Source organism: Pygocentrus nattereri, chromosome 3 (genome assembly GCF_015220715.1).
Source record: "Pygocentrus nattereri isolate fPygNat1 chromosome 3, fPygNat1.pri, whole genome shotgun sequence".
NCBI classification, from domain to species: domain Eukaryota; kingdom Metazoa; phylum Chordata; class Actinopteri; order Characiformes; family Serrasalmidae; genus Pygocentrus; species Pygocentrus nattereri.
The window spans coordinates 47,935,149-47,949,668 of NC_051213.1; the positions used below are offsets into that span (position 1 = coordinate 47,935,149).

Consider the following 14,520-nt stretch of genomic DNA (forward strand, 5'->3'; position numbering starts at 1 on the left):
CAATATATCACAACATGAGTAACACGTCTAGTTTATATTGCGAAAGTAACATTTATACACTGTATTCAAAAATATAAACACTCTTTGATACAAAATAAAGTTCAGCAGCTTTTCCTTTTATAACCCCCCCCCCCCCCCCCCCCCCTCTCTTTCTTGTAGGGCTGCACAATATACAGTCACATATTACATCAAATTCTGTTTTGTAAACACATTTTCTACAGAAAACACCCTTAAATATGTATTTTGCTACACATTCTATTTATTTGCTGAGTTGAACATATTGGGGAAAAAAAAAAACAAAATATAATATGTGCCATAACTTGCTTTCATGTTAAATATCCTCTTATCTTCTATATACTTTGTCTTCACTTAGTAAGCCAAACACACGTCATTTGACCAGGGGCGCCCAAACTTTTGCACACGACTGTATCATTTGTTAATCGCTACCGTGATATTGGCTTTGGTGATACTTACACCATAGAGGGCTGCAATATGCAAATGACCCCTCTGACCAATCACAATATTGTTTATTGCGTGCTGAGAGCATCTCGACCACAGTGTTTCGATGAATTACAGTCTTCATGTAATCCAACAAAAAGGAAACTATTTCGGTCAAAATAATGCTGGTCTAATGAAATTGGTCTCCAGGACTCCATTTCCCATAATTCCAGTCCCAGCGACGTCTCCAATCACGCGAAACTGCCTCGTTCTCAGTCACCTGACTTCTAATTCGACTCACCTGTGCGTGTGTTTGTCTCAGAACTGAAACCGTCCTCGGGTTGTTCTCCTCTTTCTGAGGTATTGCCAGTTTACTTGTGCCTTGAACCTTTTGCCTGCTTTCTGGTTTCTGTGCTTTTGGGTTTGGCCTTCTGCTCTGGTTGCCTGTATGTTTTGGTTATTCTGGTTTTTGACCCCTGCTTGGTTTTTGGGTTACTGGATTTGCTCTGAGATTGTTTTACTTGGACTTGCGCACTGATAACTCTCTCATTAAACAGACTTCCATTTTTAAGATCCAGAGGCGTCTTCTTGCGTTTGTGCAGCGTTACAGAAACGTTGTTTTTTCGGTTGAGTCAATGATCGAGCGCTTAGCCGCTTCATTGTAAGCATGTTTGACAGTGTGAAATAAATCGTCCAAGATACTTCTTAACTGTTTTTCTCCTCTTTCTGTAGGCCTAGTCAGAGAGGAACCGTCTAAGCGTTGACTGTATCAGGAGATTGAGTTCAATCCCTGGTGATGATACAGCCATCTGTGGCTGGGAGTCCAAGAAAGCACAATTGGCCTTGATCTCTCTGGGTGGGTAGAATGGCCCCCTCCGTCTCCCCATCACTCGGTGCAGGTGCCTTATTATTTATTTATTTATTTATTTATTTATTTTTAGCTGACATAACCGATCTGGCACTTGGTGCTTTCCTCTGAACGTGTTCAGCTGTCCAATTTGGCAGTTTGGAAAGATGCTGTGGCGCTTCACAAGGCTTGGATGAAACCTGTGCTGGCCTTCACCCTCCTAGTGCTGGAGGTATTGTGTGACTGGGGGAGTTCTGACTACTGAGAGGAATTCAGTTTGACTAAACTGGGGGGAATTCCCATATTATAAGATTAACTAGGGCATTGTGTAGGACTATGTTGAGCTGCTAGCGAGCAATGAGGGAATTTCATATTATTGCAAGCAGATTTCTTGATATAAAAGTGCTGACAGGGTTAACAATAAAGGGAGCAGATTGAGTAAGTCAATAAAAGGCATGTATGTCATCACACTGTCTCTTAGTGGACACCTTTTAAATCTGTTTTTCAACATTCAATTTCATTTTGGGGTTTTTTTTTTCGTTATGAGAATTTGCAGAAATATGCCTGTTGCCTAGAAGTAACATGGTACCACCGTAGAATGGATTTAGCCAGTCACAATTCAGGCCTCACCACTGCAGGGAACACTGATCTATATCATTTCTTTCCTCTTTGTCTCTCAATGTTGCCTCAAAGCGACGTATGCCAAAGGGAGCCTTGCACATGTTACAGTACTTTTAAAATGTGATGGAAAAATGAAATAAACTCAGTCACAAGAATGAAATGTGTTCACCCACTTTCTTTCAAAGATGTTCAAACTTCGCTCATCAGGAAACTATTTGTTGCTTCTGTGTGTCCAAATTATAGAACTGACTTTAAGCGGCACCTGATTGTTATTTTTCACTTTTTTCCACTATGGGAATATAATTGTAATACGAGTAATCTGTCCATATAGTGCAGCCCTACTTTTTCCCCTTTCTATCTCTCCCTTCTCCCTTGCCTGCCTTTGACCTCCTCCACTCCTCTTCCTCCCTCTCGTATCTTTTTGGCCTCCTCTTGTGCCTCTTTCTCTCTCCTTTTCTCCGCTCTCTCTGTCTCCAGCAGCCAGGCTCCCCCGAGGTAGGACAGGATCTCGTCTGGCCCTGCCCGGAGCCATGGGAGAGGGTTCAGGAGCTTCCTGAGCAAAGTGAGGGCCAGTGAGCTTAAAGATTCAAACTGTGAAGGCACAGCCCCCTCTGCCCCCTTCCCACCGTCCCTCCTGTCATTCTTGTTGCTGTGACTCCATCCGTTCTGTCCCCCTTCCCTGTCCTCCTTCTCTTTCGTGTAGTTGAACCAGTCTCTGAACTTGCAGAAGCCAGGGTCGTCTGAGGTGCTCTCCTCCCAGGGGAAGCAGCCCGTTAGCAGGCAGTATATGAGAATCCCCAGCGCCCAGCTGTCCAGACTTGGTTCCACTGACATCCATGTCTCCTCCTAGGGGTGGGCAGCATGGCGATATGTTGTTGTTATTATGATAAATCACAATACACTAAGCTTTTCTGAGTATATACTGGATATGGTCAGTACATCTACGACATTAAACCACTAAAAGACATAAAAAGAGCTTGTAAATAACAAGTGCACAACAACTGCATAACAAGTAGCTGATGGGATGGCATCAAATTTTAGTATTTTATTCTTTTTGTGCCTTTTTGTATCATTTTCCCTTCCTAAATACTTTTTGAATGCTTTTTCAACTTGACCTCTATCTGCCACATCTGTATTATATCAATGACCAATGACTTCTATTGTACGTCAACAGATGTTCTGTTCTTGTTGAGGTACTAGGGAATGCATCAAATTTATTGTTTATGGTAAACAATGGTATGTTACAGATGGAGCACACAGAAATTAGGTTCAAAATTACTTTTAAAAGTTCTTTCTGCAGGCCCCCTAGTGGCCATTCCCTCAGATATTTGTAGTCAATATAATCAAGAGATATTTTCCAAATATTAGATCAACTAGGACCCTCTTGGCTCTATTTGTATGAAATATTGGGGTTATGTTGAGCTGCTAGTGAGCAATGAGAGCTTTCTGGGCCTAGTAGGCAGCTACCTTGACATCAATTACCACTAAAAAATAAGATTGTTTGAACGCAATAAAATGCTTTTATGAATGTTGACTTGCTTGCTCAGCTATGAAGATGGAAATCCAGGTCAGTTCTTGTTTTAAAAACCATACATATTCTTATTAAAATGTGTTGCATTTTACGGCTACTGTGCAAAGGGGTTTATGGCATGCGCCCGTCCCCCGGGCCCTGATGATGGCTGCAAGAGCCAGGATGAAGTCCCACGAGGACGGCGGAGAGAGGAGAACTGCGAGTGGCGGACGGCACACAAATAATAAACACTGCAAAGACACCACAGAGGGGATGATAGCAATGACTGCACCAAGAGGCATGAAGGCCTGAACTCCGTCACCCAGGCCCTCCTGTTCCGTATTGAGGCCACTAGACTACATCTTCCATTCAACCCAGGCAGCCGAGATGTGGAGCGAGGTGCAGTGTTAGGGAGGCGGGACAAAGGGCTCCGTCAATCACTCACTCACAGTTCTCCTCTCCAGGGCTTTGTCCTCCCTTGGAGTTTGGGGACAAGAGCATACCATAATGTTAAATGTGCCTTTTGTTCATTCCAGCTTAAAATAAATAAATTCAGGCAAAAATATTGTGATGTTTTATCTTTGCTATATTGCTCACCTCCTCCTCTTCCTCTTCTTCTCCCTTGCTTCCTTTCTTCCCCTCCTTGGCCTGCTCTACCTCTGGGACGCAGAAGGGTGAGTTGTACCAGACGGGGCGCACCTGGGCCCCCCGGGCTCGTACCAGGCCAAAATCTCCCAGTTTGACCCAGCGGCAGTTGCGGTCATACAAGAATACGTTTTCGGGCTTGATGTCCCGGTGCACGAAACCCAGGGAGTGCAGGTGGGACACGGCACCGCTTAGCTGGGACATCACACTCTGAGCCTGTTCTTCAGTCACCCCCACCTACAGAGAGATGCAATCAAAGGGAGACAGAGAAAGTGGGTGGAAATGTATGACCTCATGCAGTGTCAAACTTCACCACAATCTCAGTCAATTATGCTGGTATGAGTCATAATTATATTTGCCCATCATAATTTCTTCTGGCCTTCTGACTGATGGTTCTGCCTGTGTTCCACCCATTTGTAAAATATACTGGGATGCAGCTGGTTTCATTTAAGACTTTTAAAAAGACTATTTAATGAGAGCCAGACTTACTACAGTATGCAAGGCCTTTCATGTTGTTTCTGAGCCTGTAGTTTGTGTCTACATCTCTCTGGGTTTTCATGTTTTAAACATGTTTATTACACTCTTGCTGCCTGTTAGCTCATTTTTTTACCCCTTAAAATCCCAGAATTATTACACACTAAGGCTTACTATTCAGAAGCTGCAGGGACTCCAGCACAAACTAGTTGAGCTATTCATAGGTTAGAGAAGTGCATAATAAAGGGCCCTGGCCATTTAAGGGGTTAATCTGTAAGCTTTTCACCTGTGATCCCCTTAAGAAGCTGTTACCAGGCTTTGCTAAGGCAGTAGCTGAGAAGGGGAAACTGTTGGTCTACCAGCTGGGAGATTGTCCAGCTCAGCATGGCTGTGAAGAAGGTCTATAAGGTGCAATTCTGAGTCAAGTCTGGACTCTCTGCTGCAGGACTGTTTTGAGTCTCAAGTCTCTAATATGTGAGTCTAAGTTGAGTCATGGGAAAAGTTGAATCTTGAGTCTATGGGGTACTTGGAGTCCAAGACAACGGTCTGCAGTATCGAGTGAATCTCAGTCACGTCTCTAGTCTCTCAGATTTAAGTCTGAAACAAGACTCTGCAGTGCAAGCCTAAGTTAAGTGTTGAGTTGCTGAGGTGCAAGTATGAGTAGAATCTCTAATCACTGAAGTGCAAGTCAAGTTTTGAGTCTCTAAGGTGTGAGTCTGAATCGAGGTTCAAGTCTCTGAGTTGAGTCAGAGTCGAGTCTTGAGTGTCTGAGGTGCGAGTCTGAGTCAAGTTTCGAGTCTCTGCAGTATGTGTCCGAGTCTCGTCTCTGTGGTGTGCATCCGAGTTGAGTCTCAAGTCTCTGAGGTGTGCGTCCGAGTTAAGTCTCTGCGATGTGCGTCCGAGTTGAGTCTCGAGTCTCAGGTCTCTGAGGTGTGCGTCCGAGTTCAGTCTGAAGTCTCTGAGGTGTGCGTCCGAGTTCAGTCTGAAGTCTCTGAGGTGTGCGTCCGAGTTCAGTCTGAAGTCTCTGAGGTGTGCGTCCGAGTTCAGTCTGAAGTCTCTGCCGTGTGCGTCCGAGTTGAGTCTCAGGTCTCTGAGGTGTGCGTCCGAGTTGAGTCTCAGGTCTCTGCCGTGTGCGTCCGAGTTGAGTCTCAGGTCTCTGAGGTGTGCGTCCGAGTTGAGTCTCAGGTCTCTGAGGTGTGCGTCCGAGTTCAGTCTGAAGTCTCTGAGGTGTGCGTCCGAGTTCAGTCTGAAGTCTCTGAGGTGTGCGTCCGAGTTCAGTCTGAAGTCTCTGAGGTGTGCGTCCGAGTTCAGTCTGAAGTCTCTGCCGTGTGCGTCCGAGTTCAGTCTCAGGTCTCTGAGGTGTGCGTCCGAGTTGAGTCTCAGGTCTCTGAGGTGTGCGTCCGAGTTGAGTCTCAGGTCTCTGAGGTGTGCGTCCGAGTTGAGTCTCAGGTCTCTGCGGTGTGCGTCCGAGTTGAGTCTCAGGTCTCTGCGGTGTGCATCCGAGTTGAGTCTCAGGTCTCTGAGGTGTGCGTCCGAGTTCAGTCTGAAGTCTCTGAGGTGTGCGTCCGAGTTCAGTCTGAAGTCTCTGAGGTGTGCGTCCGAGTTCAGTCTGAAGTCTCTGAGGTGTGCGTCCGAGTTCAGTCTGAAGTCTCTGCCGTGTGCGTCCGAGTTCAGTCTGAAGTCTCTGAGGTGTGCGTCTGAGTTCAGTCTGAAGTCTCTGAGGTGTGCGTCCGAGTTGAGTCTGAAGTCTCTGAGGGTTGCGTCTGAGTTGAGTCTCAGGTCTCTGAGGTGTGCGTCCGAGTTGAGTCTCAGGTCTCTGCGGTGTGCGTCCGAGTTCAGTCTGAAGTCTCTGAGGTGTGTGTCCGAGTTCAGTCTGAAGTCTCTGAGGTGTGTGTCCGAGTTCAGTCTGAAGTCTCTGAGGTGTGCGTCCGAGTTCAGTCTGAAGTCTCTGAGGTGTGCGTCTGAGTTCAGTCTGAAGTCTCTGAGGTGTGCGTCCGAGTTGAGTCTGAAGTCTCTGAGGGTTGCGTCTGAGTTGAGTCTCAGGTCTCTGAGGTGTGCGTCCGAGTTGAGTCTCAGGTCTCTGCGGTGTGCGTCCGAGTTGAGTCTCAGGTCTCTGCGGTGTGCGTCCGAGTTGAGTCTCAGGTCTCTGCCGTGTGCGTCCGAGTTGAGTCTCAGGTCTCTGAGGTGTGCGTCCGAGTTGAGTCTCAGGTCTCTGAGGTGTGCGTCCGAGTTGAGTCTCAGGTCTCTGCCGTGTGCGTCCGAGTTGAGTCTCAGGTCTCTGAGGTGTGCGTCCGAGTTGAGTCTCAGGTCTCTGAGGTGTGCGTCCGAGTTGAGTCTCAGGTCTCTGCGGTGTGCGTCCGAGTTGAGTCTCAGGTCTCTGCGGTGTGCGTCCGAGTTGAGTCTCAGGTCTCTGAGGTGTGCGTCCGAGTTGAGTCTCAGGTCTCTGAGGTGTGCGTCCGAGTTGAGTCTCAGGTCTCTGAGGTGTGCGTCCGAGTTGAGTCTCAGGTCTCTGAGGGTTGCGTCCGAGTTGAGTCTCAGGTCTCTGAGGGTTGCGTCCGAGTTGAGTCTCAGGTCTCTGAGGTGTGCGTCCGAGTTGAGTCTCAAGTCTCTGCGGTGCAAGTCTGAGTCTTGAGTCTCTGAGGTTTGAGTCTGAGTCAGATCTCATGCCTCTGAAGTGCAAGTCTGAATTTCCCATCTCCAAAGTCTTGAGTAGAGAATTTCGATCTGGTTATCAGCTGCACCTGTGAGTTTTGACTCAGCTTTCAATAATGGGCCTTTACCAAAGTGCTACATGCAATAAATAAGAGGCTTAAAATAAAGGGGCAAAACAGTCAGAAGTAGTTGAGTTAAAACTGCTAAAAATCAGCAGTAAAAGCTGCGAAATTTCTTTTCCTCTAAATAACTGTCTCCCTCCTTATTTATATGACTGGTCCTGATGGCACTTGCAAACTTCTGTTGTTTTGAGGTTTCAGCTCCGATGTTCAAAAATGTCAAGCAATAGTAATAATACTAGTAATAATAACAACAAAGCATTTTCGTCTTGGAAAATGGTGTAAGAGCTTTATTTTGGCCAAAGGCCGATCACATACATACAAATCGAATCTACCATTACAAAATCGATGCAGCTGAATCACCGTCAGGTGTATTTTTACAGCCCTGTTTCTCAGTAGTGTGCTGAGTGCACTGATTACATTCAGGTGATGACAGGTGCAGTTGTTGTGGCACCACATATGTAAATGTATATATGAGAGCAAGGACGTGCCTAATGGAATTTTAGCCCCCTGCTTCCATGAAGAAACTGCACAGCATCTCTATCCATCTTAATGCAATTTCAACACAGTACATACATGATATGGAATATCATATGGAGGCTAAATCGTGCCAACTTATGCTGAGGTGTCGTGGAAGGAGCATGCATTGACATGCAAGCAAACAAACAACATTCAAACGAGCTGTTTGCATGGATAAATAAGGGCATGTAGGTTTGGGCTTAAAATGATTGAAATTGATTATGATTCTTTAGGCAGTAATCATCAATATCAATGCATCATGGAATCTCAAATTGCCCCACAGATCAGTTGTTTTTGTGAAACAAAATCTCGCAATATAACAAACTTTTTGCTTATTGTAATTAGCCTGAGAATTTGCAGCACATACATCACTATTCCTAACATTCCAAAATCGATGCGTAAAATTGAACTAAATATGAGCCAAATATTGATTTAAACTTGACTGGAATTTCTACTAGTATTCCAAAATACTCTGACATTGATGCAGTCCATTGATGCATCGTTAGATCAGTGCATCGGTGCATCTCAACACCCACACATCTCACCTCTGACACGATGACATCGTACAGGTCTCCGTAGAGAGCGGCCTGCTGGGCGAAGATGTAGTGGGACGGCGTGGAGAAGAAGATTCCCAGAGCACGTGTGAGGGAAGGATGGGTGCAGAACGTCAGGGAGAGGTTGTATTCGCGCAGGAAAGCCAGGAGAGTGGTGGAGCAACGGGGGAAAAACTTCAGGGCCATAGGGGTGCCTAGAGAAGAGGTCAGAGGTCAGATATGGGCTGGGGTTTGTTTGCCAAGCTTTTGGCGTCAGGCTGAAGGTGGCAATTCACCTGCAGGTTGAAATGCTAGATTCCATTACAGCTGAACATTTTTGCAGTAATGACTGTGTATGACCATGTATGACTGTCTGACTGCGCACGACTGTGTATGACTGTCTATGACTGTGTATGACTGCATATGACTGCATATGACCACGTATGACTGCGTATGTCTGCGTATGACCGCATATGACTATGTATGACTGTCTATGACTATCTATTACTGTGTATGACAGTCTATGACTATCTAGGACTGTGTATGACTATCTATGACTATCTATGACTGCGTATGACTATGTATGACTATCTATGATTGCGTATGACTGTCTATGACTATCTATAACTGCATTTGACTGCGTATGACTGTGTATGACTGTGTATGTCAATGACTATCTATGACTGCGTATGACTGCATATGACTGCGTATGACTATCTATGACTGCGTATGACTGTGTATGACTGTGTATGTCAATGACTATCTATGACTGCGTATGACTGTGTATGACTATCTATGACTGCGTATGACTGTGTATGACTATCTATGACTGTATGCCTGCGTATGACTGTGTATGACTGCGTATGACCACATATGACTGTGTATGACTATCTATGACTGTGTATGACTGTCTATGATTATCTATGACTGCGTACGACTGTGTATGACCGCATATGACTGTGTATGATTATCTATGACTGTGTATGACTGTCTATGACTATCTATGACTGTGTACGACTGTGTATGACCGCATAAGACTGTGTATGGCGGTCTATGACTATCTATGACTGCGTATGACTGTGCACGACTGTGTATGACCGCATATGACTGTGTATGACTATGACTGTGTATGACTGCATATGACCACGTATGACTGTGTATGACTATCTATGACTGCGTATGACTGTGTATGGCTGCGTATGACCACATATGACTGTGTATGACTATCTATGACTGTGTATGACTGTCTATGACTATCTATGACTGCGTACGACTGTGTATGACCGCATATGACTGTGTATGGCGGTCTATGACTATCTATGACTGCGTATGACTGTGTATGACCGCATATGACTGTGTATGGCGGTCTATGATTATCTATGACTGCGTATGACTGCGCACGACTGTGTATGACCGCATATGACTGTGTATGACTGTCTATGACTATCTATGACTGCGTATGACTGCGTACGACTGTGTATGACCCTATCAAACATTACAGGATAAAAAATGTAAGGTTGACTATGAAAGGTTTCATTCATTTACCTCAATAAAGTTGGTGGCCCCAGTTTAACACTGAAAGTCTTTAGTCTCGAGTCCCTGTCGAGTCACAGGTCAGTCAAAACCGTCTTCCGTCTGTACCGTCTTCACATTCCACAGTCAGGATCATAGAGATTAAAGGTGCTTGGTTTTCTTACGCGGCACTTACCTCTCTTTCTGTGCACGGCCAGCATGACCTTGCCGTACGACCCCTCTCCCAGCTTCTTCAGCACTTTGAAGTGTTCTGAGGTCACCATTGATGTCATGGACTGGGACGTGAGATAGCACAGCTCGTCCAGCTCCTGCATGGGGTCCTGATAACAGAACACATTCTGTGCTGAGTTTAAACTGGATCTGTGGGTTCCCAACACTTTCGGAGTCTGTAGCGATGGACGAGACATTTCCTGCCACGATGCCAAAAATCAGAATCACTGTTTTCAGTATTAGCACAGTACTGTCTGAATGTGCTGACAATGTCTAAAAGGCTCTAATACATATTTCACTACATGTGTTATATTTATAGCACCAAAAAAACAAGGAAAATGCAAATACAATGTTTTCTAAAGCACGACTGCTGTTTACTGTTCATGGTGTAGCTAGGATGCCATAGCAGTAGAGTCGTTTACTTCCACTAGCACTTTTTTAGGAGGCGCTATTGATTCACGCTTATCAGAATTATTCAAATGTTCAATATTGAAAAAAACAATGTGAATAAATTGGGCTTTTATATCATCAAAATGCAAATTGTGCTGTCACTATTTGACCTAACCATGCTACTATATTTATTGTGTATGCCTAAAATCTGACGTTTTTAGGTTGAATGTGAGGTTTGCTGACGTATCTTCCCAGATAGCGAGCATATATCGGTCTGCTGGCTTGATAAGGTCGGCACCCCGCTGACTGTTCACCACTGCTGGTGATGGTCCACCCTCAGACCACCTGTTATTGTCCTGCATAGCAGGTCTAAACTAGTTTTTAACCTTCTTAAACAGATTTTAACAGCACACAGGCTACACAGGACAGACAGACTAGGCCTTATATGAAATGATTTAGTGGAAAATGTTGCTGGAGTGGTTTCAGCTGTATAAATAGCTTCAGAACATTACTGTTAAAATGATTTACTAAACTAATCTGCAAAGAATAAAGAAAGAAAAAATGAAGCTAATAAGCAAACTGGACAAAATGCTTGTCTTCCAGCCTGCCTAGTTTTCATTTGTTATCTATTTGTTATTTTATACATTTATTCATATTCATATTCTTATTCTTATTTGAATTATTATTATTATCATTGTTTTATTCATATTTGTCACTTCAATACATTTGTTTATTAGTATTTTTTCTATCTTATCTTCCTCGTTCTATTTTAACCTGATTTTATTATCCTTATGTATGTTTTCATTTCTGTTTTATTATTCATTTATTTATTTATTATATTGTTATGCATTTTTTAAAATGATTATTAATGTTTCACTTTTTATACTTTACCTGATCCGAGTCTCCATCTATTAAATTTACTTTTATCATCTGATATGTTCTCACATGTCATCAGTCCCTCACTCTGGAGTAACTCGGCAACATTGTATGTGAGGGGCACCCTCAGTGTTCTCCGAGACTAAAAGTTGATTGATTGATTGATTGATTGATTGATTAGCTAGCATAATCCAGCTCGCTAACATGCAACTCTACACTTGAAGCACTCCAAACTCCAACCTAAAGTCATAATTAATACATTAATACATTATTAATGTCAAAGTATATGTACTGTGTATGGGGGCGAACGGTTTTAGCGTTCGGATGGAAAACATGTGCCAGGCATGCTATCCAGCTAGCACTAGCATAGCATCCAGCCTGCCCAGGTTTGACTGGCGTGGCTTGCCCAGGCCAGCACCTGCGAAAGGACGGAGCATACAAGGGTCGGTGGTCTGTCAGATGACAGTGACAGCTTTATGGTGGAAAACGCATAGCAGGTCTATAAGTGTGCTCTTATATAACAGTCTTGACACGGGGTCTCCCATCTGTCAGTGCTGCGGCTAGCCCGCCGCTTTCACGCCATTCATGCTATGGAGCGCCGAGCAGACAATACCATTATTAACTCCTACAGCTGCTGCAAATGCACCCTGTCTGACTCCTTCACGTCTTTAGAGCTATCGGCTCGTTGTCCGAACCCCGCTATATTTATCAGTGACCTTTCAAGTTCTTTCGCACGTACGTGCGTCGAGCATAGCCCGGGCTAATTACCGATCATTTAGGGATGTTTACCATACCAGCATATCCCTTAACAACGAGTACCAGCGCTGTTCAGCCGCATTGTTCCCCCAAGGAACACACACAAGTGGCATACCACTTAATTGCAGGGCTTTAGCTGGTATTCCGTTATGAGCGGGATGGAGTGTGTAGGGTGTATCGTGAGCGCGTAGTGTGTTCTGGGTTGCTAGGTGACATGAAGTGGGCTACCCAAGCTGTTCTCGGCTTGCTGAGAGAGCTGACAGCAGTGGTCTTTGATGCAGCGCCAAGCAGAGACGCACATGCAGCAGCTCGCCGCATTTTCCCTGCAACGCGCTAACCTGACCTAAAATAAGGCCGTCAAACTGTTCAAGGCCAGCCCGACCTGGACGGATCAAAGGTCACGTCTGCGCACCTTAAATATACTGTCGAGTTGATTAATCGTCCAGCAAACTAAATATGGTTGAGTCCTCAATTCCTGTTGCTGTCATAGGAAGACATGTACACTGTGTGGACAAAAGTATTGGGACGCGCCTCTTAATCACCGACTTTAGGTGTTTTTATTCAGTCTCATTGCCATAGGTGTATAAGACTAAGCGCGTAGCCAGGCAGTCTGCCTTTACACACATCTGTGAAAGAATGGGTCGTTCGAAAGAGCTCAGAGCTCAACGCAAGGTCCTTAAAGTCATGGCTGGGTGAGTTTGGTGTGGAAGAACTTGACTGGCCCTCACAGAGCCCTGACCTCAACCCCATTAAACACCTTTTGCCTGGTGTGTTGCCTTTAAGGTCGCCTGCTAAGGTTCCTAAACTGTTAAGGTGCTGCTCAAAGAGAGAGGAACCTTTGAAGGCAGCTGCCTCCAGCTGTGGATTTAGAATGGGATGTTACAAAAGTGCCTATAGGTGTCCCAATACTTTTGTCCATATAGGGTATATTTGAACAGCGCAAATGTTCCTTATGAGACTTAATACATAAATTAAGTTCCAGTAATAATGGAATTGTAGGGTTGTTTAATGTTTGTATTTATGTGTCTAAACTTGGTTTAAACTTAAAATAGATCAGAGCTGCTCACAGTGGTGGTGATAGGAACCAGACGTCCGCCTCTGACTCTTTTATGTTCATTTTGATGTAAGATTTTAGGCCAAAAAGACCTTTTTTAATCCATTTGTGGTTGAGAGTTACATGCTGGCAAATTAGTCCCCAAAGAAAACTTTTTGTTAGGTTTACTAGTAAATAAAATGTCTATATCGGTGTTGTAGTCATGGCGATGCCTGGTTCCCATCACCACCACTGCAAAGACATCTGAACCATTTCACACCAAACCGCTCTGAATCACGATGTTTACATCTCGACCAGCGAATTACAAAGAAATTTTCCGTCAGCGTCCGTCATAATACTAAAAATTAAGACTAAAACTGAAATAAAAACTAAAGTTAAACCGACTTTTCTGAAAACAAAAGCAAAAACTGAAATATTGCCTTATTTTAATTTTAAAGCACCCTTAAAACCGAAACTACTGCTTAACATTATTAACCTTTCACTGCGCATGCTCAGTAAAGTTTCATAAAATAAAAAGTGAAACGGAACTGAAATGAAAAACGAAATGAAAATTAAAAACTCAGCCTCAAAAGTTACAATTATTTGAAACTTTCCTCACATATTCTTTCAATAAAAAAGGCGACTGTAGAGAAACAGTCCAGTTTTACAGATGGTGAGTTACTATTATCTACATGTTCCACCAAAGGAACAAAAGAACAACCCATATTTCTAAATTTCTAAATTTAATTAGCACAATTTAGAGTGAAAGCTCATTTTATTCTGAATTGGTTTTATTAGTAGTAGTTTTGCTTTCTAGTGGCAATTGGTTTAATAGTTTCCAATATAGACCACTAGTTTCCTGTAGAACACCTTTAGATCTCACTAGGAAACCATCAAATCGCTGCTGTCGGAACAAAACCTCGTATCTCCATTTTCGTCATTTTTCAGTTTTTGTCATCGTTGGAAAATACCTGTTGGCCTGTACATTGTGTCTAAATTTCATGATGAATGGGCCAAAAGAAACGGCCCAAAATGACTTGGAAAGACGTCTGGTTCCATTGACTTCCATTAAAAGTAAAGTAAGTTTTTTCCTTCTGCTGTAAAGTTTCCAGGTTTTGTTCCGACAGCAGCGATATGCATTTAGGGTCAGCCACTGGTCACCCGTTAAACCATCAGGACCCTTTTCCATCGTGATATCAACCTATTAGAAAAGCCGAAACACATTACAAAACCATCAGGAACCAACAGAGACCCTTAATTTCTGTAGGTTTTTTTCAGCATTGATTGCTGTGCATATCCCACATCTGTGTTGGGTGACGCATGATGGTTCCATAGACTGTCCTGATTGTGATGCCAGCTAAGGT

At 43.9% G+C, this 14,520-nt stretch overlaps 1 protein-coding gene across 1 annotated transcript in view; it reads right to left on the reverse strand.

Annotated features, from left to right (window-relative positions):
* Positions 1-238: 238 nt before the first annotated feature.
* sbk3 (SH3 domain binding kinase family, member 3) overlaps positions 239-14,520 on the reverse strand; it is a 19,653-nt gene continuing 5,371 nt past the window's right edge. The window contains exons 2-5 of the mRNA XM_037536791.1: positions 10,067-10,211; positions 8,371-8,573; positions 4,014-4,298; positions 239-2,752 (exon numbers count right to left, since the gene is read on the reverse strand). Of these exons, the coding sequence (XP_037392688.1) occupies positions 2,261-2,752; positions 4,014-4,298; positions 8,371-8,573; positions 10,067-10,211 (1,125 nt within the window). The 3' untranslated portion in view covers positions 239-2,260. The remainder of the gene's footprint in view (positions 2,753-4,013; positions 4,299-8,370; positions 8,574-10,066; positions 10,212-14,520) is intronic.